The 27013-nt window shown below is 43.0% G+C and overlaps 1 protein-coding gene and 1 pseudogene across 2 annotated transcripts in view; both read right to left on the reverse strand.

The window, feature by feature from the left end:
- The window catches only part of MINDY4B (MINDY family member 4B), a 34814-nt gene extending 22997 nt beyond the window's left edge, over window positions 1-11817 (reverse strand). The window contains exons 1-5 of the mRNA XM_027581859.1: window positions 11711-11817; window positions 11454-11481; window positions 9621-9788; window positions 1144-1263; window positions 314-405 (exon numbers count right to left, since the gene is read on the reverse strand). Of these exons, the coding sequence (XP_027437660.1) occupies window positions 314-405; window positions 1144-1263; window positions 9621-9788; window positions 11454-11481; window positions 11711-11817 (515 nt within the window). The remainder of the gene's footprint in view (window positions 1-313; window positions 406-1143; window positions 1264-9620; window positions 9789-11453; window positions 11482-11710) is intronic.
- A 4438-nt stretch (window positions 11818-16255) lies between these two features.
- LOC113918096 lies at window positions 16256-17621 on the reverse strand (annotated as a pseudogene). The gene has a single exon (XR_003518442.1). The product of XR_003518442.1 is annotated as a WD repeat and SOCS box-containing protein 1-like (transcript).
- Window positions 17622-27013: the final 9392 nt, after the last annotated feature.

Consider the following 27013-nt stretch of genomic DNA (forward strand, 5'->3'; position numbering starts at 1 on the left):
ATTGTTAGTCTGGGGTTTCTCATCAAATACTGTCGAGTAAACCCACCTGAGACCAGGGGCGTCACTTCACCTGACAGGACGGTCTGCAGTGGAACATGAAAACTCAACATTATTCCAGCAACCATTGAGAGTGGCTCCAGGAGAGTCCTCCCCAGCCACAAAGTCCAGTCCTTCCGGGAGAACCAGAGCCATTTTGGTCTCGTGAGGCAAGTCGCCTTCCCGAGGCCACCAGGGGATTTTCCCCAGTGACTATTTGGCACGTAAAGGTTCTCATGAAATGGGTAATTCTCTCGAGTAGTTCTAGGCCCCTTACCTGTGAAAGTTACAGTCTTTTCCCTTCCTTGTAAACAACAAGTATTTGATGATGGATCCTTGTACAGCCATCTGAATGCTTCGGGCACCACCCTGAAATGGGGAAAATGAATAGTGAGGGATGTGAAGGCTGGGAGCAGAGCTTTACAACTGTACTGGAACCCCATGGGGCCAACGGGACAAAGCAGAACCCTTGGAAATGGATGCCATGTATTCTCCGCAGCCCTTTCCCTCCTGGTGTATAGCATCCCTCAGCTGAGTGAAGGGACAGCATACTATGTACGTGAGCTGTGGTCAGATGCCATGGCTGGGCTAGAATCTGCAATGACCACCTTCTTTGGGGAGCCCTGTAGACTGGCACCTGGGGGCATGCAGCCTCCTCCACCCCGCCTCCGCCATGCTCCTGCTTCCTATCCAACTTTTGGATTTGGAAGATGTCAGGAAATTGTTGGCTAGTCCTTGAAATTCTTTGTTACTGGTAATTGATGACATGAATTACTGAGATTTTATATAAGCCATGAAGAACCTCCTGGATCTCCTCCTGCCTTCACATCCTCAGGGATACTAAGAACTTGGAGAGAAGAGCCAGGAAAACTAGAATTGGGGAGGGCAGTGTGTATGGGGGCGGGGTTTGGGGCTTTGCTACAATCCTGACAGTGAGTTATAGTTTTAAACAGCCTCTTACCATTTAAGGTTAAATTTTAAATTATATGAAATATGCTTCTACGAATGATTATAATGAAAACATATTCTTATGGATGAGAATGGAAGGAGGAGATATGGACAGGGAATATGGGATTAGAATATTTAAAAATTGTTGCCTACTATTACCTTTTCTACTTCCAAAGCAAAAGCCAGGTCAGAAAAAGGATCATGGAACCTGAAATAGGCCTTTTTCCAGTCATAGCTGAAGACATGGATGGCATTTCCAAAGAGGCTCTGCCGTAACTTCTAAGAGGGGAAATAAAGGATTCAAACAAAGATAATTCTTCTTAGACACATTGCTCATCAAACGGCCGTAAGTAAGGTGGTAAATTTGTGGAGGTAGGCCTGTCCCCTTCCTACATTCTGGTTTACATTTTACCTTATTCCTCTATCATAACTGTAGAGTCTTGTGCAAAGGAGTTACACCAGGTTCACTTAGACTATTTTTTTTTAAAATTTTATTTATTTATTTGAGAGAGAGAGAGAACAATGAGGGGAGGAGCAGAGGGAGAGGGAGAAGCAGACCCCCTGCCGGGCATGGGGCTAGATCCCAGGACCTTGAGATCATGACCTGAGCCGAAGTTGGACGCTTAGCCAACTGAGCCACCCAGGGGCCCCTAGACTATTTTATCCTGAAGGCTCAGTGTGTCAACTTTGTACCCCGTTGTCCCCATCTCATGTTTGTCCCTTGTGTCTGTCTCGCCTTCCATCGCCAGCCATCTCTCCTTTATGCCTCGCAGTCCACCATGGGCTGCCGCTCTGCCTCCCTGCCTCTCGTCCCCATCTATATCCATGACTCTGCAGCTCCTGCCTCTCCCATCTTTGGGTCTTTCTCTCTTGCTCCAGGAACAAGAAACAGACAAGTCTCTATGTTTCTAGCTTGAGTACAACATTGATTTAAATGATACTAAACAAGCATTCTCTGTTCTTTTGCCCCAGAATCTTTAAGGTTTTCCTGGATACTCTATAGCATGTTGAGATTGGAGAGGGTCTTCTAGAGCTTCCCAGAAAAAAATAAGCCTTTATAAACCAAACACATAAAAAAAAGGGGAATGCATTCGTAAACAAGGACATATTCATTGTTTAGCATGTGCTTGGTCCTAGGTGGGATATAGATATGTAAAAACTATGTACAAGATAGAATGTGTGAAGTTCTGTAAGTATGAAGTAGCTTGAGAGAACAGAGGAAGGAGAACTTCTGACTGGAATACTCAAGAAGGCTTTATGGAAGATGTGGCATTTGAACTGGGCTGGCAAATGGCATCTAGCATTTATTGAGCATTTTCTATGCACCAGGCACTGGCCTAAGTGCTTTATGTTCATTACGTTAATTTAATTCTTTGACCAAGAAGTATTTGACTAAATCACCCAGCTGGTACAAACAGCTGGGCTTCACGTCCATTCCAACATCACTGCTCTGCCTCGCCGGCTTTAAGTAGGTGTCATCCTATGATTGCTGTCCTTTTTGCATGCCAATCATTATTGAATTAATATCTTTCATTAGCTTGAGCTACTCTTATAACTCAGGAAATATCTATGTAATAAGGACACTTCATATCACATCTTTAAGTGGGAATCAAAATCATTTGTCTATATAGAAAAAATGGAAATAAAACAATGTTATTGACTTATGCTAGAAACTGTTGCCTACGAAAGCTTTGCCTGAGCTCACGATCTTTTTAATTAAAAAAGGGGGCACCTGGGTGGCTCAGTTGGTTAAGTGACTGCCTTCGGCTCAGATCATGATCCTGGAGTCCCGGGATCGAGTCCTGCATTGGGCTCCCTGCTCAGTGGGGAGCCTGCTTCTCCCTCTGACCCTCCTCCCTCTCATGCTCTCTCTCTGCCATTCTCTCTCTCTCTCAATAAATAAATAAAAATCTTTAAAAAAAAAAAAGGAAGTAGGAAGTATTAAAGAGGTGTCGACATGTGTACCCCTTACAGAGTCTTTCTCCGGGGTCTGCGGAGTGAAGAAGGAGCTAACTTTCGCAAGAGGTGACCCAGTCTATTTAATATGTTACTTAATGACATATCCCTAAAAGCACTCATGCTCCAGCAGAGGCACATATCCCACACCGTGGGACAGACCGCACAGTGGCCTGTTGCCTATAATGGAGGGGAGGCTAGACAAAGAAGATCTGCAAACACACACACACACACACACACACACACACACACACACACACAGGCTCGCACGCACGCACACGCATGCACACGCATGCGCAGAGTAGTCAGAGCATCCAGGGACAAGGAGTGGTTCAGCGGAACCAGGAGACGGTGTGGTGTGTGCATGTGTATGCATGTATGTGTGTGTGTGTTCCAGAACCACGGGGCAGGAAGTCTATGGAAGTTGAGACTGGAAAGTACCCTAGGGCTGATCCTGGAAGCCTTGAATATCACATTCACGCATTCAAAGCCAGCTGAAGAGTGTGGACAAAAAGAACAGGCAGCCATTAGGTCCAGAACCTAATGGTTTCTAAGAAGGACAGATGCAGGAGAAGCCTACATGTGGAATGGTCTTCCCCTTGTCGGACCAGGGTCCAGTTCTGGGGCTGGAGTTTATTTCCTGGCTATCTCTGCTCCCACCGTCAAAAGATTGCCTCTACAAAGAAATAGAGGCAGGTGCATTTCAGCCTGAGCAAGGGCCCAGGAGTGCACTTGAAGAAAAATAATTTGTCGGGCGCCTGGGTGGCTCAGATGGTTAAGCATCTACCTTTGGCTCAGGTCATGATCCCAGGGTCCTGGGATCAAGTCCCGCATTGGGCTCCTTGCTCAGCGGGGAGTCTGCTTCTCCCTCTTCCTCTGCCTCTCCCCCTGCTCGTTCTCTCTCTGTCTCTCTTGCAAATGAATAAATAAAATCTTAAAAAAAAAGAAAAATAATTTGTCTGGTGTCTCAGGGCAACAGCAAGTCAAGGAGAGAGGGCTGCAGGGCATAGAGACTGCTCTTAGAAGACAAAGACTCAGTGTATCCCATGGCCAATGAGCCACCAACCCAGGACATCCCCAGGAGAGGACTGACAATGAATCCAAGTGTTTCCCTGACACCAGGGCAGCATGAGAAAGACTGAGCCCTCCCCACTCCAGGCTTGAGAAGCCCACTTCTGCGCCGCACTGACCACACGCACTTGGACAGACTGCCCATCCTTGCTAAGATTTTATTTGCTTATCCTGAGATGCGGATAACCCTTGCTCGGTCCACATGGGGGCTATTGTTGAAAGGGAAGAAGTATGAACAAGGGCTTTAGGAACCACCGTGTGTGCTGAGTAAATGCAGGGTGTTATTACCTTTGTGAACACACAGCCTGTCTCCGCTGGAACGCTATAGGGAAGGAAGTCCCCCCACAGATGGGAAAAGAGCAGGCAGGGGAGGGGAGGGGAAGCCAGGTATAAATGTGAGAGAGTAAGACTGTTGACACTAAGAAGGCTTGGAATTCAAATTCAATCACTAAAACTCTGCAAGCCAAACCAAACCCTGTTTCTGTTGCCGGGTACCACTTCCAACTTAGGGAGCGTCCCCGTCCAGATACACCTCGGGCAGGCCTCGAACGGAGGAGCTGCGGGCCGCTCAGACCAGACCCACTGGCCTGCAGCACAGGCAAGGTGACTCATCTTGCCTATATAACGGTTCCCTTCATATCAAGTATAACTTATCACAAGATTAGCCTGGTATATTCACTGATAGGCATAAGTCATTGTGCTGCCTCGTAACTAGACACAAATATGGTAAATGGTCCTAATAAATGACTCTAATGATCATTATTATTTAACACAATCAAGCACGGTTTATAGTTTTTCTCTTTTCACTTTGTTAATTTTCGAGGATTTGTAATGAATACCTCTCTTTCCTGATTGCTATGATGATGATAATGATGATGAACATTATCTCACATGTTCTCACACACACATACACACACTCATGCACTCACACTCACATACACACTCCCACACATGCACACGTTCGCACACTCATGCAGAAGAACACAGAGGTCCTGGATCATTCTTCCAGACACATGTAATTTCCTTGCCCTGACTGCCTTGTGTCTGGTCCCTGGGCTTAGATTTTCCCTGTGACAACCTTGCCTGTTCAGATGGGAGCATCTCCATGCCTGCCCCCACCCCCAACATGAGGTAGAATAACCATTTTTGAAGCTTTTTCTCTAAATCTTTTCTTGCCTTAGATATTACCAGCTCATCACGGAATTAGAGATTTTTAGAATTAGCGAGTCCTAAGAAACATTGTTCTCCTAGCCTGTCAAATAGAGTGGTAGACTCTTGACTTGATCACCTTCACCATGGATTCCTCAGCATCTGGTGCAGAGACTGGTACATAACGGGTTCGCAATAAGCATTTGCTGAATTTAGAAAAAAAAATCTAATTTGGCCCTTTCCTTTTACAATTAAAAGATTTGGGGGGCAGAGCAGTTACGTGTATGCCCAAGGCCAGGTATTTTGTAAATGGCAGCTCCAGGACCCCAGTGCAAACCTTCCAACTTGTACCAGTAAGAGTCCCAGCAGGAAACAGATGATGCACGGAAGTCAGGATGATTAACTCGAGGAAAGTTTAAGACAGGGATGATCTACAGAGACGTGGGCTGCATGTGGGGAAACCACAGCGGCTGATGCAGGGTCCCACAGCTAGCAACACTATCTGCCCTAGACCTGAAGGGGGTGGGGGAGGAGAGTGATCTGAACCAAGAAGGAGAAAGTCCCAGAGAGAGAACTGCCAGAAGAGAAGAGGGATTCAGCTGGCTACACAGAACCTGGCTTCTTTCCCTTTCCTCCCTCCAGGCTCCCTCCGGGGCTCCCATTGGTCAAACTCAATAGGAAGCCAGAAGAGGAGGGAGCCCTGTTGATAGAGTCCCTCCCAGGTCAGTTTTGGCAGAAAGTAGGGTGGAGAAGGGTAGAGAGTGCCCCTGAGGGGCACACGGATGACACTTGCTGCCCCATACTGAGATGCCTCTCTGGGGGATGGTCCAGAACAGTGAATTAATCAAGCAAACATCCACTGAGGTCCGTCTATTGACCAGACCTTATGCTGGGGCACCAGGCTGTGCTTCCCACTTCCAAAAAGCCACCCCCTTGCCTGTTATCCTCCATGAAAGCTTCATTCATCTGAGTCTCTGCCAGAATATTTTGATCTCCCAGTCTTACATTTTTAATATGATCCTGCTAGGTGGTATTGCAAACACACCAGGGGTTGGTTTATTGGCTGCTGATAAAAGAGGCTATGGGAATGTGTTCCAGGCTGGGTTCTGGAGAAGGGCCTGGTTGTGGGGGAGGATGGGAAAGTGCCCTGGAGGGAAGCAGGCAGTTTTGGGGGGAGGGGCAGAGAGGTGCTGGCAGAAGAGCACAGAGAAGGATGCTCACTTTCTCTACAATCTTACCTGGGCCAGCAGCCTTGGCCATCAGTCATTACACCTCATTCACTGTAAGATGATTCAACTGGGGGAAGGAAGAAGGCTGTTGTATTGGAAATGAGTCAAAGTGTGGAGAGAGCCCTTCAACAGACAAATGGATAAAGAAGATGTGGTCCATATATACAATGGAATATTACTCAGCCGTCAGAAAGGATGAATACCCAACTTTCGCACCAACATGGATGTGACTGGAAGAGATTATGTTAAGAGAAATAAGTCAAGCAGAGAAAGCCAATTATCATATGGTTCCACTTATTTGTGGAACATAAGGAATAGAATGGAGGACATTAGGAGAAGGAAGGGAAAAATGAAGGGGAGTAAGTCGGAGGGGGAGACGAACCATGAGAGACTATGGACTCCAAGAAACAAACTGAGGGTTTTAGAGGGGAGGGGCGTGGGGGGGATGGGTTAGCCCAGTGGAGGGCAAGTACTGCATGGAGCACTGGGTGTTACACGTGAACAATGAATCATGGATCACTGCATCAAAATCTAATGATGTACTGTATGGTGACTAACATAACATAATAAAAAAAAGAAAAAAAAAGAAATGAGTCAACAAAAGGTGAGAAACAGGAATGCTGGGGAGAGAGAAGTTTCACCCCCCACCCCCTTTCTCAGCAGATTCCCAGCAAAGAGTGTGTGCCAAAGTCAGGAAATCCCAGGCATCCCTACCCCAAACAGAGGAGGGAGAAGAGAACGGCAGAATGACAACAAAAGGCACTCTCGAGTGAGTATTAGGATTCAGTAGCTCTGATAATTTGCCAGGCGGCTGCACTGCCCAAACGTCGATTAGAATTGGTCAAGCTTCCAAACCACCTCCCTGGAATACATGTATTCAGAATCCCAAGGCTCAGCATCTTGAAATCCCAGGGCGTGTTTAATTAATGCTATTGCTATTTAAAGGACACACTATCATCTGGCCCACATAATGGGAATAAATCCAAATTCTTTTTTTTTCCCAAGAAAAAAATCAATTATCTGCACTTCTGGGACTTCCTTAACACTCCATCAACTCTGGTTCAGGCTAGAGTGGTCTGATTCTTTTGTCCCCCAGGATTTTCCAAAGGGAGAGAATTACCTTGGAAAAGTCATGGGGGAGGTCTGCAATCACACCACATTTGTGTTTGTAGATAAGTGGGGGAATTCAGACCCAGACTCTCTTGCTTCCACAATATAAAGAGAGACTAGAAGACTTTGGAAACATCTGTGAATGCATCTGTGATTTTTTTTTTCTGTTTTTAAAATTTCTATGTGTGTTTTTAAAAATAGATTGCACATTCACGTGGTTCCAAATCCAGAGAGTACAAAAAGGTACACTCAGAGAAGACTCCCTCCCACCCGTGTCTCCTACCCTACTCTTTCCCTCCACTGTTACATTCCACAATGGCTTTTGGAAGTTCTGTAAGCATATACAGGCAAATACTGATATAGATCCATGGTCTTTCTCTTTTTTCATACGAAAGGTAGTCTAATTTCCAGATATGTGTAAATTCTAAAATGACGGTCTCCATAGAAATTCATTACAGAGCCAGGAAGACATTCTTATTAAAGATGCTTTGTTAAAAACATTATCTTGTCCAGTAAAATACAGAGAGTTACTCTAACTTATGGTTCTATGGCACAGCAGAGGCAGAATAATCACTGAGGCTGGAGACTCGAGCAGGAGCCCACGTTCATTGCCTGTCTTCATTCCCTGAAAGGCAAGCCACTTGTTAAGGCACCATCCAGGGGCTGTGAGGCCCAGGAGCAAGCGCATCATCTCATGAGAGCCCGGCTGACCTATCTTCCTGTGACATCCGGCCTTCGAGCAAAAGAGGGAAGGTGGATTGAGGCAGAAAGATTTGTGATAATGAGAAAGAACAGTGGGCCTCCCAGTCCATTTGTACTGCAAATATGACAGGAAGGAGAGGTGCTCTATGAAGCCAGTGAGGACATGTCTGATAAAAAAGAACGTGGGGGCTTGGTCCCTATACGTGATGATGTTCCATCTGAGGACCGTAAAGAAAGGCGATATTCAGGGTTGGAAATACTGCAGTCAGGGCCAACTAAAAAAGCAGGTGGAGACTGGATGGTTTCCCCAGCAGGGGTTCCAAGCCCCACTCATCCCTCTCAGCAGGAGCCCCGTGTGCAGTGCACGGACTGTGGAACTATATGTACACGACAGGCCTCCTACAGGGCAAGTGTTACTGGTTTTCGCCCAGGTGACCAATCTGGTCCTGGGTGCTTTCTGCAAGCTTGCCCAGGTGTAGGGCAGCATGCCCTTAGGAAGGAAGTGCTTCTTCTAATTCTTGTTCTTGGGGCCCCCAGGAAAAGTCTCTGCCTGGGGCTCCAGGATACAGTGTGCAAGTTAAATTGTCAGGGTGAAGGTCCTGAGAAGAAATTGTCCCGAATCTCACTATGATTGAGAAAACTATCTTGGAGGCAATCCAGTTGAAGGGATCTCTCACTCTAGCTGGTCCTTTTCCCCTGGCTTGACCCAGGGCTTAGCTTCCCCAGTTCCCAATCAGGCCTCGTTGATCTTGACAGCTGGGCCTTTGGTCCATTGCCAAGGCATTGGCTCCAGCCCTGGCTTGTTTGCTAGTTCACCTCCTTGCTGGGTCTCTGCCGTAGCCCTTTGCCCCAACCCATCCAGTTTGGAAATGAGCAAATGGTCCCCAGAACCAGGAGCTTCCAGATCCACTTGAATCCTCACTGTCAGGTTCTTTTCAAATCTGCCTGTTAGTTGGCAGCCCCAGGAAAGCATTTCCTAGGATCAGCTCCTTGCCCCAGCACCAGGCCCGGCACAGGTGCCCCACCTCCCCCACCACCTGCCCACGAGGACAGGGCCCTGCCTCACACAGCGACATGGCTTTCAGCGCGGTGGTTGGCAGCACTCGTCACCTGCCCTGTCTCACCTTATAAAGTGATTTATTTGAATTCAACTCCCTCACTCCCCCAAAGTTAATTGGCAGACCAAGGAAGTGACTAGAGACTCTCCGAGTTTGGGAGGAAAAGATTATATCGTCACCGATGTCCTTGAAAAATACCATAAATAAGTCATTTTAATTATATTCTCCTTTTACCAATCACAACCGTCTGTAGTCTTGTCTTCAATAATACTCTCATATGACAGCAGATAAGATTCCCCAGCCTTGTTGTTTGGGGGAAGATTACGTTTCCTTTCATGTTTAATTGACAAGCTATACTTACCGTGGCCATTGCCAGGGAGATAGGAAAGCCGCCTGATTTTAAAGAGATGATAGAGGGTTTGGGGATAGAACAAGGGCTACTTGATGGCAAATGTCCATGTCCTTTGGGCTGAGGTATTCCTGTTCTCTCTTCAGTTTCATCAGCAGATGTATGGTTGCCTCCATGATTCTGTGTAAAATACCACCACCAAAAAACAAAGCAAACAGAGCTGGTGATGACCTGGCTTCCCCCTTTTCTGTCTTTCTCTCTGAAATAGCAGTGTTCAGAAAATACTGTCTCCCTTTTACAGACATCTGAAAATTGTGATAAATAGCAATAAAGGAGGCAGAAAAATCCCAGTATCTGTGTCAAAGGGGTTTCTCATAAGTTTTATGTGACTGGGAGAGGTTAAATGTAACTATGGAAACATAATTAATGCTATCAAGACCTTGACTTGAAATTATGTTTAGAGAAGAATGTAAATGTCACTGTCTCTTGTTTTGAGAAGACAACATTTTATCAACAATCAATGAATCTTCCCAGTCTATGGGAGGTATTCCTCCCTGTATTGTTAACTGGCCAGTAAACGAAGTCAGGTTACCTCCTTTTAATGCTCTCTGATTCCTGCTCCCTAATAAGTGAGTTATAATATTTTTTTCTTTAAAAAATCCATCCCCTACCTTTAAGGAAAAAAAATCTATTTTTTACCTTTCTTGACTGATTCTTATGGCATTTAAATATGTTAGCATCAAGTCTACTTCCAATTTACCTAACTTCTATACTAATGTCATGAAACAAATCTGCCCTATCGGAGGCTGAAACATGAAGGAAACTGCCTTCTTAGTTCTCTGGATTCCTAGAGGCTAAGATGCTTTCTTATCTCAGAAACACAGCATCCAAATTGCAGACTACTGTTGTGATATGATGCATTCTGTAAATCAAACGGAAAATCTTTACATTTGTAGCGATGGATTTCCCTCACCTTGTATAAAGCGTAACTTGACATTTATTTATTTTTTCCTTTCAAAGATAGTTTTATCTTTTGAATATTCTATTCTCCCAAATGGTAGCTATTTCCACTTAATACTTCTAAGACTAAAATGGAAGCATTATCTCCCTGATTCTAATTTAGACTGTGGTTACGAAAGTTTTAGCACACATAAGGCTTTTGATGACAGGTTACTTGGAGGAAGATGCTTCAAAGTTACCGTTAAAATATTAATAATTCAGTTGTTTGATCATATCATATATTAGTGCCAGGAAAATCACCGTCACATTTTGTGCTGTGTTTGTTCAGAGATTGAATTAATATCTGAAATACCAAGTTCATTACCTTGTAACCTTTTCAGGTTACAGGAGATAAAAAACATCTTTCATTTTATATCGTAAAACAGATTTTAAAATACGTAGTAACACCTGAATTCAGTCACTTTGCCTTATTTGAAAATGATGAAGGAAAACAGTTTTTCAGAAGCTGAATAAAGATGATAGCTACTTTCAAAATTACTTTTCTTCAAGAACAGTGAAGCACTTGGATGTCAGAATCTAGTGTTATTTCACAAGTGTAAGAACTCTAGATTCTAATATTTTAGAATCTTTTTTCTAAAATAATAACCGTATGGTACTCTTAATGAGTACCATATTAAAGTACTTAAAAGTAGGAAGAGATTTTTATGGAAAAAGAAAGCACAAGAAAAGATTTCAACGGGCTTTCTAGTTTTATGTGTTCACGCATTAAATGCCGGGTGCCTGAGTGACATTATGTGCATAGAATAAATGAAGATTATGCCATTAATGTGACTGTTCGAAGAAGCAACCAGAGGAAAACACATGGGTTTTGAGAAAAGTAATTACCTGAAGAGTTGTATTATTGGTTCCCAACCTATAAATGAAAGAGAAAACATCAAGTAAATTACTCACTCCATTCAACCCTCAAACCTCCTCAAACCCAACCTTGCTAGTGAAGACTCTTTCCCCAAATGGTTATACCTGAAGCATCTTAAATGTAAATCTATAAGGGAGACTTCTCATGTAGTGAGCATAAAAGCTGATTACTTAAACACCTGAAATCCCTCTGGTTCTAGAGAAACGAGAAAACAAGAACATCTTACCCGTGACAACTAAAGATTTGCCGCCATTTGTCAAGAAATGAAATTTTCCTGGTTATTTCCTCCAAATCCAGCTCCCGGGAGCATTGTCCCTGGTCCGGGACTTGCATAGTCCTTTGGGAGATGTGGGGAACTGAAGAAGGAAGTTGTTAGGTTGGGAGAGAGAGGTCTGGCAGTGGGGAAGCGAGACACTGGCCAGATGGAGGGCCGCCCCGACTTTTGACCAGCAAGTAGGTGACACCACACAGTTTCTGCTCTGTGCTCTCTGTAAGCCCCTGCTATCAGATCACCATTCAACTTTCATTAGAGGTGGAATACTTTGTGTATTGTTTCCTTTATAGATGCCATGAATGTTTAATCTAAGATGCGGATTTATAAACAAAAGGATTGCAATTACTTCTCTGTATTAAAGCAATGGGATAATTTAATTGACGAAGGATACCATCCTGGTGGAATGTGATAGTACTTTATGCTGTCATGCTTCTGTGGAAGTGTTTGTGGTATAGAAATACTTAGCCAGGAGAGGAAGAAAAGGGGAGTATGTCAGAGGGGGAGACGAACCATGAGAGATGATGGACTCTGAAAAACAAACTGAGGGTTCTAGAGGGGAGGGGGGTAGGGGGATGGGTTAGCCTGGTGATGGGTATTGAGGAGGGCACGTTCTGCATGGAGCACTGGGTGTTATGAACAAACAATGAATCATGGAACACTGCACCAAAAACTAATGATGTAATATATGGTGATTAACATAACAATAAAAAATTAAAAAAAAAAAAAAAAAAAAAAAAAAAAAAGAAATACTTAGCCACAAAGTAGCCGGGGGAAGGGGGTGTGTGGGCGGGGGTAAAAGCCATCCTCTTGATATCTAAAAACTGTATCAACTACTGTTGGATCATATGTAGGCCAAGGAAGAAACTGGCCAACATATGTTTGACATAGTACACAGAAATCTTGCACACAGTTTGAAGAAGGACTGGTTTGATTTGTTTCAGGGAAAGGTATAAAATGATGTCATGTCCTATTGGCTGAAGGAAATGTAGCTGCAATAAATGGCATAATAAAGAATATTCATTGTTGTGATGGTTAATTTTATGTGTCATCTTGTTAGGCTACGGAACCCAGTCTTTGGTCAAACACCAGTCTCAATGTTGCTGTGGTTTTTTTGTTTTGTTTTGTTTTGTTTTGTTTTGTTTTAGATGTGCTTAACATTTAAATGGTAGATTTTGAGTAAAGTGGGGTATACTTCAAAATGTGGTTGGACCTCAACCAATCAGCTGAAGGCCTTAAGAGAAAAGACTCAGGTTTCCCGAGGAAGAAGGACTCTGCCTCTAAATAGTCTTCAGACTCAAGAGTGCAGCGTCAACTCTTCTCTGAGTCTCCAGCCAGAGAAGTGCGCTGCCCATTTCAGACTTGTCAACCTTCACAACCATGTAAGCCAATTCCTTACAATAAAGACCTCTTTCTCTCTCTCTTTGTCTCTGTCCCTGAAGAGCCCTGAGTAATACAATAGTGTTTATCAAAAACAAATACCGGGGGTAACTGGATGGCTCAGTCGGTTAAGTGTCTGCCTTCAGCTCAGGTCATGATCCCAGGGTGCTGGGATCCCGTCCTGCATTGGGCTCCCTGCTCAGTGGGGAGCCTGCTTCTCCTTCTCCCTTTGTCTGCTGTTCCCCCTGCTTATGCTCTCTCTCTCAAAATAAATAAATAAAATCTTAAAAACAACAACAACAAGAAATACTGGCTACCAGCAAAAGTTATCTTGTCTCTTTGGATTTGGTTGAATATCAGAATTGAGCCTTGGGTGGTCATTTTCCTCTTTGAACATTTCTGATCAAGAGTTTTGTAAAATCCTGAGAATGCTGAGAGGTCAAGGCAAAGAGGCAGTTTGGATTTATTATGACCAGGGTGGTCAGGGCTGAGGGGATTGGTTATATGTAATACGGCAGAGACCCTAAAACAGAGCAAGTCACTAAATCGACCACAGGTGGATTTAGGTGTCCATGGTTTTGCTTTGGATGTCTCTACCTCCAGTTTCTTAAATGAACTTTTGGTGGTTGTAGAACCATTTCATATTCACAAGTCCCATAAAATTCCATCAGATTTCATATTTTTATTGTAAACATAAGAGGCACAAATAATTCCTTTATTTCCCTTCTCTAAACATAAATTATTTTTTTAAAGCCTTACTATCCCCCTCTTTATAATTTTATAGTTTTAATAGTGGCATCAATATTATTGGGCACTCCCAGTATAGAAAAGAATAAGAAATTATGTGATCCTTGCTCTCAAATAATATAATGAGAAATGTCTTGGATTTCCCTATTTAGAAAGTCAGGTTAAAAAATAAATTCTGCATCTTTCATTTAAATTGTTTAACAACCCCAAACCAAGAAAGGAGAGTAGCTAAGACAGCCTTTTTCTTTATCTTTTTTTAAATTTAAATTCAATTAATTAACATATAATGTATTATTTGTTTCAGGGGTACAGGCCTGTGATTCATCAGTCTTACATAATACCCAGTGCTCATTACCACACATATCCTGCCCAGGGTCCATCACCCAGTGACCCCACCCCCCTCCCCTCCAGCAACCCTCAGTTTGTTTCCTATGATTGAGTCTCTTATGATATGTCTCCCTCTCTGGTTTCGTCTTGTTTCATTTTTTTCCTCTCTTCCCCTATGATCCTCTGCCTTGTTTCTTAAATTTCACATATCAGTGAGATCATAAGAAAGCCTTTTTCTTAAGAATCATAATTAAATCTGTGTATTTTTGTTTGTGTCTCTGTCCTTCTTTACAGACAATTCTGTAAAGGTAGAAGCATAAATCCCAGTGAATAGACAACTTAACCAGTAAACTGTTCTGTTGGGTTTAATAAACATATTTTGAGTATTTCCTATGTGCCAGGCACTTGGAAATGCCAAGGTGAGTAAGATGAGGTTCCTGCTCTCTCTAGTGGTGGAAACAGACACACCGAGAGAGGAAAACGCTGTGAACACAGGCTCAGAGGGCTGTGGGTGCATAGGACATAGGCAGGGGAGCAGAGTGGGTAACAACATGGCCTTTGGGCCCAAACTGCTTAGTTTTGAAGCATGGCTTTGCCTCTTGCTACCTGTATGGCTTTGGACAAATTATTTAACCTCTCTGTGCCTCAGTTTATTCATCTGTGAAGTGGGGATACTTTCATATCTTTACCATATGAAGACTCTACTCTATGAAAACAGTATGTCACTCCACTTATTTAGACCTGATTTATCTTCCCATTGTTTGATCCCCAGAAGTGGAATGCCTGAGTCAAATGGTATGGTCATTTTTAAAGACTTTTGATACATATCCCAACCTTTGTCATTGTGGTGAGCATCCCTTACTCAGCCCCTCTTATTCCTTTCATTCTCAAGTTGGAATTCATGGCTCTGCTCTTTTTTAATAAAGAAAGTACTGCTTTTACTTCCTTACCATTCTCTTCTTTTTCAGTTAGATGTTGTTGATAAGGGCTCTACAGATGGAAAGGGCTGGCCTCTGGAATACACCAAGAATCAAGAATGTGATTCAGCCACATCCAGAGGAAACCACCCCTCTCTTGGCCATTTTGTCCAGACTTAGAGCAGGAGGCCTGGGTGTAAGGAGTGGGGTAGAAAGGAAAGGTGGGATTGGGGATCCTGGGCCGGGTTGGAAGGACAGGGCAGGAGAGGGGTGCAGAAATATATGGACTCTGGGATTGTCCTTTTCTACATTCTTTTTTTTTTTAGTGGTTTTTTACAAGTCTTTAATTAAAAAACTCAAAAATGTATAATCAAGCATTTTACATAATGCATACATTCTTAATATCTGCAGGTAAGACAAATAACAGAAGGCAAAAGCGGATATACTGTATTGCTTCTCTTTGGCAAATCACCAATATTACCCCCTGCAGAAACATACGATACATGTAAAAAAAAAAAAAAAAAACGTAAAAAAACAAGCAAAACCATGGTCTTAAAATTGTCCCTTAGTACAAATAAAATATTTAGCAATAATACAGTAGATGGGATTTTTCAAACTGACTAAAATTGATAATACTTTATACCACGGGGTTAAAGTAGCAAGCTGCTTTCCAAAATTAAGGCCCGCAGCAATGGTTATATAGTTATGGGGTGGGGGCGGGGAGATGACGCAGGACACACACACACACACACACACACACACACACACACACACACACACACCCTTTTCCTAGTTATACCTTGGCTCTGTTTTTATTTAATAACGTCACATTCAAATTCTACCTCTTGGATGCCATTCCTAAAGAAAACAAAATCTTTCCCTTTGGGTTTTACTTGCAGGTCAGATGCCTGACCCCCACCGCCAACTGCTTTCTTCAGCCAGTATTTACCATCTAACGCAGTGGCCCGTGGGGCAGGGTGGGGGGCGGGAATTCCTTCCACTTCCATTCCTTCCACTTCCAATTCAGATACTTCCACAAGTATCTGACAAACAGATACTTGAAGTCAGTCAAGCTTGAGGTTTGTGTCAAGTGAGTCCCGTCAGACCCTAGAACCAGGGAAGCCTGAGCCCTCTAGATACCATAGGAGAGAAACTCCAAAACTTTGGAAAGAATCGGCAGCTCCTGGACCTCCTGGGTGGGCATCACTCTCTGGATCGACGTGTGACACAAATGTTGAAGGCTAGGGACTTGCCTCGGAGTGGCCCAGAAATATACACTTCCATCATGTGTCCCAGCAGCTAAAACACTGCCATCAGTAGAAAAGGCACAGCAAAGACCATTGCTCAAAGATGCAACTTGAACTGAATAATCCTCATCAATTCTCCAGAACCTCATCATTTTATCATCAGCAAGGCTTGCAACATGCAGTCCATCATGACTAAAAGACACGGATCGTACCCATCGGTCATTTGCTCCTCCAGCAAATATTGGAGTAGGTGGGGGAAACAGGTGCCCAAATTTCATCGGAGTGTCTCCATTTGTGGATCCCAGATATATACTCGATTATCATAAGATGCAGTAGCCGGTAATGCTCCATCAGGAGAAAAGTCACAAGCTACAACATCATGGTGGTGTCCTTCCAGTTTCCGTATCATGGTATATTTATCCATATTCCAAAGGAAAACTGCTTAACTGGCTCCCACTGAACCCAGCATAGAAGAATCAGGAAAGAATGCACAGCTATACACCCAGTTCTGATGGCCCCTCAATACTTTCATCATGTTTCCATCATCTTTCAGGTCCCACACTCTCAGAGTTTTGTCTCTTGAAGCTGATACTAGGATTAAGCTCCCATCTGGAGCAAAAGTTAAATCTCTGACCACTTCAGTATAATCTACCAAGTTAAGGAGTTTTCCTGTATATACATCCCATATTTTGATATGTCCATTGTTTAACCCTGTGGCAAGGAGCAGCTGATCCCGTCCAAATCTGAATCGATGCCATTCTGTATTGACACAGAGACTCTGTTTTTCTGGAACTGAAGATCCAAAAGCAAGACTCCAGACTATGTCACCACAGTCTATAATATGTTCACGAGGCTTATTTTTCTGACCACCATCACTGTTTTGTCTTGACAATCTCAAACTGCTTGAATTGGTGATGTTCTTGGTGCCATGCAAGAGAAAGTTCTTAAGGCACTGGGACCACGGAACAAGCTTTACTGTAGGATGTCCTTGTGACCAAGCAAAGTACGAACCATCTGGAGCAAAAGCAACAGTCCAATTTTCACGACCACATTTCTTGTCAAAAGGAGCTACTGGAGCTAAAAGTTCACCTGTAGTACGTGATCTCACGATCTCTTTCTCGTTGACCCTCGGGGGAAAGCTGGCCATCTATGGGGCACCGTCTGATTCCGGGGACGCGATGCGGACGCAACGACAGAGAAGGGATCGGCGAGCGCTGAGGGGCGTGACGCGGGCTCGGTCCCTCCGGGAGCGGGGGACCGAGAGGAGGGGCGGGGGCGGGGGCGGGGGCGGGAGCCTCTGCCTACTGCCCCGCGAAAGACGCGGAAGGCCTCCGACCAAACTACGGAGTCAGGAGTCAAACACAGACAATAGACCCCGTTCCCTGCCTCAAGCCTATGGACCACGACACTTCCTCCAACGCCGACGACCGCAAACCAGACACTCCCTTTTCTACATTCTTTATCCTTGCTCCTACCTCATGGCACGTGAAGTCACCTAAAGCTCCTGTCCCCACACTGTCCCTGCTGAGGCAAAGGATTGGGGCTGAATATGGAGCCCGGGCAGCAGTTGGTCTGCAGCAGCACAAGGCAAGAGCATGAACAATGCAGGGACAGTGGGGGAAGAAGGGGATTCTTGCAGCCGTGTAGCGGGGGCCGTGGGTGATGGTGGAGGGTCCGAAATCATTCCCTATGAAGGAAGTGCATGCACTACGTGAGTGCAGAAATGTGTCTGAATCCATTTGCTTTCTTTGTTGATAAATTTGAAAAATAATACCAGTGATTTCATGAGAAAAGCTAGTATCTATTCCAAACTTGGAAACCTGTATGTAAAAATGTAATGTGATTAACATTTGTTGTAGTTTCCCAGAAAGCTGTGATTGATCTTTACAGTCCTTTACTCAATCAGCCTTATAGTCAAATTTGAAAACGCTTGTAAGCGTTTTGACTTGCTTGCAAGATGATCCCCAGCCTTTCTTCTTGCTGTTTTCTTATGATGCTTCATAAACAGAAATCCAGAAGTAAAATTTTAGAAACTTTTGACTTTTTTTTTAAACAGAATCTCGTTAGTATTTAATTAACCTTACCCCTGGAAAGCTCTTCCTTAGGATTAAGTTAAATCCTTTATGCTTTATCATTCATTTTCTTTAGTTCTACTTTCTGTGGAGATGGAAATTTCCTGATTACATTCCTTATTAAAAGAATTCTGCCAGTCCACTGGAAACGAGAAGATGGCTGATATCTTCTTTTTGTTCTTTGGTGATGAGATGAGGAGGAGAAAGAGGGTGTCAGGCCCAGTGTCAAACCCCAGGGCCTTCCCCATGACTTGGTAACCTTGGAAAAGTTAGTCTCTCTGAGCTTCATTTGCGGTGGCTCCTTTGGCGTAATTCATAGAATCATAATGAATACAACTCATGTGAAAATTCCTAATCTTTAACCAATGTTTTCTTGCCTCCTGTATGTTAAAAACTCTCCTTTAAACATTTGATATTTTCATGGCTACGTGTATTTTGAGAGTCGCATCATGGGCATCATGGAGGCCCAGAAGTCAAAGTCCTAAAGTGAGAAAATGCAGATATTGGTTCCAACCAGTCCCTCAGTTCATGTGGCCTTCGGCTGGTCACTCAGTCACTCATGTGGGCCCCAGTCCTCATCTGAAAGATCTTAAAGACCAGCGTGGTATAATGGGAAATACATATTTGGTCATTGTCCCTCATTATTGGCACAGAGCTCTTAAAAATTCTTGGAATTTCCTGAGTGACAAAGAGTGATAGGACCACCTAGGACTTTCAGCCCTAGCCCCCAACCTCCAGGGAGGGGATACGAGCCAGAGATCGATTGATCCCCAATAGCCAATGATTTGATCAATCATGCCCGTGTAATGAAACCTCCATAAAATCCCTAAACATCCATGTGCCAGGAGGATGACATACCCCAACTCCACTGGGGACAGAGATTCTTGCACTTGAGACCCTCTGGACCCCACTTTATGTACCTCTTTACCTGGATATTAATTTATATTCTTTATAATAAACTAGTAATGTAAGTAAAGTGCTTCCTGAGTCCTGTGCAAATTACTGATCCTCATGAGGGGGTCGTGAGATGCCCCAATTCTAGCCAGTTGGTCAGAATGATGTGATACTTGTGACTGGAGTCTGAAGTGAAAACATTCTTATGGAGCTGAGCCCTTAAACCCATGGATTCTAACTCTAGTTAGTGCCAGAATTGGCACTAATTGTAGGGCACCTAGTTCACCTAGTCGGAGAATCGGAGAACTGGTTGATGTGGGGGAAAAAAAACTTCTCACTTAGTATCAAAAACAACTTGGCAACCCGCTTTTAAAGCATATATCCTGGGCGCCTGGGTGGCTCAGTCGTTAAGCGTCTGCCCTCAGCTCAGATCACGATCCCAGGGTCCTGGGATTGAGCCCCGCATTGGGCTCCCTGCTCAGCGGGAAGCCTGCTTCTCCCTCTCCCACTCCCCCTGCTTGTGCTCCCTCTCTCTCCATGTCTCTCTCTGTCAAATAAATAAATAAAATAAAATAAAAAGCATATGTCCTGGAGTCAGGCTGCTTGGGTAGGAATTTTTGCTCCTTTACTGTATTAGTTACCTATTACTGACTAACAGATTAGCACAGATTTAGCAGCTTAAACCACACCCCTTTAGCATTTCATAGTTCCTGTGCATCAGGATCCCAGCCATGGCTTAAGTGGGTGCTCTGCTCAGGGTCTCATAAAACTGCAGTCAAGGTGTGAGCCAGGCCTTCAGTCCCCATCGAGGCTCAGGGTCCTTTTCTAAACTCACATAGTTGTTGGCAGAATCCATTTCCTTTCGATTATAGAACTGGTGGCTCCAAGACTAGCAGAAAAAAGGAGTCTCTGCTGCTTCAAGTTTCTGATCATGGGGAAAGCCCTAGCTCCCTTATAAAGAATTCACTTGATTAGGTTAGGCCCACCCAGAATAATCTCCCTTTTGATTAGCTCAAAGTCCAAACTGATTAGGGACATTAATTATATCTGCAAAAGCCCTTCACCTTTGTTGAATAAGGTAACATAATCATGGGAATAATATCCCCTCACCTTTCCCATATTCTGCTTATTAGATTGTCTCTTCCTTCTTGTGAGTTTTGGCAGATTGTGCCTTTCAAGAAACTGGTCCATTTCATCTAGGTTATTAAATTTGTGAGCATAGAGTTATTCATAGTGTTCCTTTATTATCCTCTTAATGTCCCTGGAATCTGTGGTAATGTCCTCTCTTTTATTTCTGATATTAGCCATTGTGTCCTCTCTCTTTCTTAGCCTGGCTAAAGGTTTACTGTTTAAAAAAGATTTATTTATTTATTTTAGAGGGAGGGTGGGTAGGGGCAGAGGGAGAGAAAGAGGGAGAGTCTTTTTTTTCTTCTTCTTCTAAGATTTTATTTACTTATTTGACAGGGAGAGACATGGAGAGAGAGGGAGCACAAGCAGGGGGAGCGGGAGAGGGAGAAGCAGGCTTCCCCGCTGAACAGGGAGCCCGATCTGGGGCTTGATCTCAGGACCCTGGGATCATGACCTGAACCAAAGGTAGATGCTTAACTGACTGAGCCACCCAGGCGCCCCGGGAGGGAGAGTCTTAAACAGACTATGCTGAGTGCAAAGCCTGAGGTGAGGTGGGGTTTGATCTCAAGACCCTGAGATCATGACCTGAACCAAAACCAAGAGTCCGAGTACACTTAACTGACTGTGCCACCCAGGGGCCCTGAGGGTAGAGACTTACCACTTTTATTGATCTTTTCAAAGAACCAGGTTTGGTTTCATTGATTGTTTTTTCCTATTGATTTCCTGTTTTTAATTGCTCTAATTCTTATTATTTATTTTCTTCTCCTTACTTTGGATTTAATTTGCTCTTCTTTTTCTAATTTCCTAAGGTGGAAACTTAGATTACTGATTTTAGATCTTTCTTCTTTTCTAATATATACATTCAATGCTATAGATTTCCCTCCAAGCACTGCTTTTGCTGCATCCCACAGGTTTTGGTAAGTTGTGTTTCATTTTCATTTAGCTCAAAATATTTTTTATTTCTCTTGAGATTTCTTCTTTGATCCATGTGTTATTTAGAAATGCACTGTTTAATCTCCACATATTTGGAGATTTTTCAGTTATCTTTCTGATACTGATTTCTAGTTTAATTCCATTGTGGTCTGCAAGCAGACATTGTATAATTTTTATTCTTTTAAATTTGTTAAGTTTTATAACAACTGTAGGAGGTCAACCAGTTAACTGGGCAGGTGTGTTTTATTGCTCAGAATGTGGTCTATCTTGGTGAGTGTTCCATATGAGCTTGAGAAGAATGTGTGTTATGCTGTTGGATGAAGCAGTCTATATACGTTAATATATCCAGTTAATTGATGGTGCTGTTAAGTTCAACTCTTGCTCACTGATTTTACGCCTGCTAGATCTCTTTCCATTTCTGAGAGAGAGGTGTTGAAGTTCCCAACTATGATAGTGGATTAATCCATTTCTCCTTGAAGGTTCTATTAGTTTTTGCTTTGCATAGTTTGACGCTCTGTTGTTAGGTGCTTACGCATTAAGAACTGTTGTCTTTTTGGAGAATTGACCCCTAATATCATTGTGTAATGCCCTTTTTTATCCCATATTCTGTTAGGCAAGTCACAGGTCCCACCAGCACTCCACGGGAGGACATTACACTTGTCTGGGCAGAGAGGGGACGGTGTCTCCCCACGGTGTGTCCACCACATGTACATGATGGCAGTGATCTTGGGTCAATCATTTCACCTATGTGCCTCAGTTTCTACTCTTGTAAAATGGGTATAATAATATTAACCATCTTATTGATTCACTATAAGGATTCATTAATTAATACCTAAGAAGCATTTAGAACAGTGCCACATAGCAAGTGTTCAATGTCTTTTAGCTATTTGTCTGCAAAATAGGGACAATTGCTGCCAATTTCTGGTACTTCTGACCACCTGACTAGCGTTGTTACAAAACTCAGGGGGATGAGACATCTCTGTTAACTGAAAAACACCACACAAATGAGATGGGTTACTGTTTTAGGGCTTGTCTTCCTCATTCTTTAATGAATATAGCTTTTTCATTTCTTTCCTCTGTGCAGTGACCCATAATTGTCTCTTTATATTTGTGGACAGAGGGACGTAGAGGTTCTGCGTCGATTCATCTTGTTGGTCTTTCACATCTGCCTGCCCTGAGGTATTTTCTGTCTTGTTTTAGAGGTGCTCAGGTATCCAAAAGGTCGTGGGGCAGCGAGGAATGAGATGAGGGTTCACTGAATCTGCTGTGTGATCTTATGGAAGTCACTAACCCTCTCTGGGCCTGAGGAGGTAAAATAAGACACTGAACAACACCTGATAACCCCTTCAGTGCTTACCTTCTCTGATTTGGGCCTCATTTGTTGATTCTACCTAACTCCACCCAGAATCTCTTGACTTGGGTCCATAAGCCCTCTTTATTTATAGGCTGTTTGAGGTTCTGTAATACTTTGTACTCTCTCCTCTGACTTCAGATTACTCAGTTTTTTATGGAACCAAGAAAGCCCCTTCAGAGACAGCAGAATTCGTTCTCAGGAATGTAATTCCAGGAACCAGAAGTAAAGTAATGCTAACAACATCAAAAGCCAGGCAAAATTAACAGATGCTCCAAGTACTGAACAAGGTGCAGAAAGGTTTTTCATAGTGACTGCCTCCATAGAGTATAAATAGGAATGCATCCCTTCCCTCCCCGTCTCCCCTCACACCATCTGTTATTTGTGTCAGGCAGTCAGTAATTGCTATATGTGACCCTTGTTGTTGGTAACAGGGACAACACTGTGCATTGCAGTTTCCTTTGCTTTCACCCATCTCCTGGCAGCTGTGGCTAGAAGGTTTGTATCTATCCTGAGATGGTAGATCAGGATTTCCTTGGCCCCTGAACTAAATATAAACAAATCACTCACCCTCCCTATTGGGAAATAAGTTATAAATAACAAGTCAGAGCAATCTTTCATCAGAGAGGCTGTGGTTACTAGGAGACGGGCCCGGCAGTAGGGCTTTCTGTTGTCATTATGTATCCATATGGCATTGAATATAAGCTCCAGCTCTCTGTCTTTGGCCTCTCTGAATGGTTCTGAAGTAGACTGTTCTTGCAAATCATTCAACTCTTTTGTGCATTTTGAGAGATGAAGGCTTGGGTTCTAATTTGGCCTTTGTCATCAGCATGCTGTGTGACTTTGGGCGAATTAATTCATTTCTCTGGTCTTGAGTTTAATTCTCGGTAAAAGAGATGAGAACGTTGGCTGGATCCGGGGTTGGTAAATTATGGCCCATAGGCCAACAAATCCAGTCTGCTGTCTGCTTCTGTATGGCTTGTAAGCTAAGAATGGTTTTTATATTTTTAAATGTTTAAAAACAAATGAATAATAATATTTCATGACACAAAATATTATATATTATATCATAGTATACTATAACGATATATAGTTGTAAGGTGTAACATGTAATAATATATAATAATATTTCATAAAAATTATGATTTTTCAAATTTACATCCACACATAAAGTTTTATCAGAGCACAACCACACTCATTTGTTTACCTGCCCCCTGTGATTGCTTTCTCACTCAGTACCAGAGGTGCATGGTTGTAATACAGGCCGTTAAGGCCTGCAAAGCCTAAAAGAATTACTATCTGGCTCTTTACAGAAAAAGTTTGCTGACCCTTGAGCTAGATTGTCTCTTAGGTCCCTGTAACTCCTTTTACAAATTGACAAATTCTTAGCACAGCTCCCTCTTAGCCTGGACAAGAAATTCCAGGCTTCAGGTGAACCACGCCTGGGCTCCTCTTACAGGAAATCCGGCACTTCCAAGGAGTCCTGCTTGCTGCCCTGTGGTGGCCTGAAAAAACTAGACATGTCTGGGCCCAACACAAGACGGGGTGCTAGACTCTGGCCCTGCCCTCATGCTGGGTTGGCCCAGGCCTGGGGACCAGGGTCATGAGCCACAGGTTTGCCCTAAGAGTGGCGACAGGTAGTGGAGGTAGATGGAGGCTCCTGCAGGCCTAGTGAAGAGGTGAGGTGTTAGGATGCCCCTGCTGTGACAGAGAACCCGAATAATAGCAGCTTCAATGAACCAGAAGCTCACTGGGCTTTTCCATAAAAGTCCAGGGAACCGATACATTAAAAACATCAACTGATTGCAATTTGTAGAATTTATTTGGATCCTACAAAAAAAAAAAAATTGTGAGATAATTAGGGAAATTTGAGCACTGTATGTTTGATAATAATAAAGAATTATTGATATTTTTTAGGTGTGATGATGGTACTGTGATCATGTGTTTCTTTTTAAAGAGTCCTTATCTTGAGGTCCATACTAAAATGTTAATGAATGAAATGATGTGATGTCTGAAATTTGCCTCAAAATAATCCAGTTGGGTAGGGTTGAAAGTGGGTGATGTATAGATTAAAAAAAAAAAAAAATTGGTCAGGAGTCAGTAGCTGAAAATGTGTAATAGGTTCATAGGGGTTCATTATATTACCTTCTCTAATCATAGATCTATTTGAAGTTTTCCATAATAAAAGTTTAAAATATAGTTTTTTAATTTTTATTATGTTAATCACCATACATTACATCATTAGTTTTTGATGTAGTGAAAAGTTTAAACTATTTAATGTTCATAACCAGTGATTAAAAATTTGTACTTAAAAGGAATTGGGCCTATGAAAAATTTCACACAACTGCCGAAAGTGTATAATTACAGCCGTTGTAGCTGTGTTTATAATAGAAATACTTACAAACAAGTTTTCCTATGGAAAAAAAATCCTTGGGGAAAAATGGTTGTGTTAAAAGTTCCAAGCATTTAAAAATTTCAATTGATGGAATACATTTTATTAATAAAATTTTTATTGATAAAAAATCATTTGAAAGTTTAAAGTAGATAAATAAAGAAGACAGAGAAATCACCACTAATTCCCTAGTCAAATGAACTTTTTTTTTTCTTTGTATTTTTAGCATGTGCATCAATCATGGACACATTTACCACTCTTTGATATAACTGTCATAAAATTATTTCTTAGACTTGAAAATAAATCTGGGTTCTCAGTGATTAGTATAGTGGCTTCTTGATCATCAGGCATCCGGGCCGCAGGCCACAGGCACCTCCATTTTGTGGCTCTGACATCCTCATGCTTGGCTTGCATCTCATCGTCCAACATGGCTGCTTCACCTCCTGCCATTAACTCTGCATTCCAGAGTGCAGGAGAGGGAAAAAGGTAAAGGACATGCCCTTGAAGGGCATGATACAGTATTTGCACATGTCGCTTCTACTTCTCTCTCACAGGCCAGAATTGTGTGGCCACTAGTTGGAAGGGAGGTTGGAAATGTAGTCCTTAGCTGGGCAGCCATTCATTCTACTAGGAATATTTTAAGTATACAGTAAGGAGAGAATAGCTGTTGGGGCACAATGACAAGCCTTTGCCATGGATGTTTATATTTAGGTTTACATTTATATTTGTATGCAAACTCCAGGAGTCTCCCTCTTGATCTAAGTTTATTTATTTTTTGCTTTTCCCTCTCTTCTGTCTGTATTCTGACCCCTCCTCCCCTTTCCCCGACCTTCTTGTAAACAGCTTGGTATGGGATCCCATGTGACCACATTCTTTCAGGTCTGGTGGTTCTGAGCCAGACACCCACTCACCTATTGTGCATGCGTTCCTGTCCATGCAGTCACCCAGCCCCTCCACCCACCCGCACCCACACCCGCAGTCACATATTTGGTTTTGTAGTTCAGGAGGCATGGGTTTTTCGTCTTGCCTCCTTCATTTAGCCCGTATGTAACCCCGGGTAGGTCAACTAAGCTTTGTAAGCCTCATCTTCCTCACATGGAAGAAGGATCACTGCATCACAGGAAAGAGCCCTTGCTCAACCTGCCTTATTTGATAAGTGAGGATGTGAAGAGCCGTAAGGAAGTGCCTGGGCTTTTATAAACAAAAAGCACCATTCCTGGAAAGTACTGTGTGGAGGGAACCCTGGTGCACTGTCCTGTCCCTGAATGTGATCACACTGACCTTCTCACAGAGTGAGCCCCTGTGAGCCATCTGTCTGTACAGGACCACGTCCCAGTCACAGCTGGGTGATTCGGACATAGAATCTCGTCCCAAATTGCCTTGATCGTTTCTTTTGGAAACATGCATTTGGACTCAAGGGTCAGCCAATGATGACAGAGTCCTCTCAGTGGCCAAGGTTTGCAGGGACTTTCCAGAGTCCGTGGAGTCCTGGAGTCTTCTCTGAGTCCTGGAAGTCAGCAAGTCTTTGTATTCTGTGAGATACCTTATTTCTTCAATACATTTCGCTTCTTTGCTGACATTTGTTAGAGTAGTTTCTCTTCCTTACAAGAACCTTAAGCTAAGCAATTCGATTATTGGGAAATTTGGCAAAACTTAACATTTGGTGCCCTCATCTTAAAAATCTGTGCCCTTTCACCTCTCAAAGGGAAAGGTAAATTATGGGTTTCTTCTTGTGGCCATGCTTTTTCCCAATCAAATGTAGCCATTAGAAAAGGCTCCAACAGCAATCATTGACACTGAAAACATGTGAGTTTTTGGATATCTACCTCTCCTCAAGTGACCATGTTATCCTTAATTCTAATTACATTAA

The sequence above is a fragment of the Zalophus californianus genome, chromosome 1, assembly GCF_009762305.2.
Source record: "Zalophus californianus isolate mZalCal1 chromosome 1, mZalCal1.pri.v2, whole genome shotgun sequence".
In the NCBI taxonomy this organism is placed as follows: domain Eukaryota; kingdom Metazoa; phylum Chordata; class Mammalia; order Carnivora; family Otariidae; genus Zalophus; species Zalophus californianus.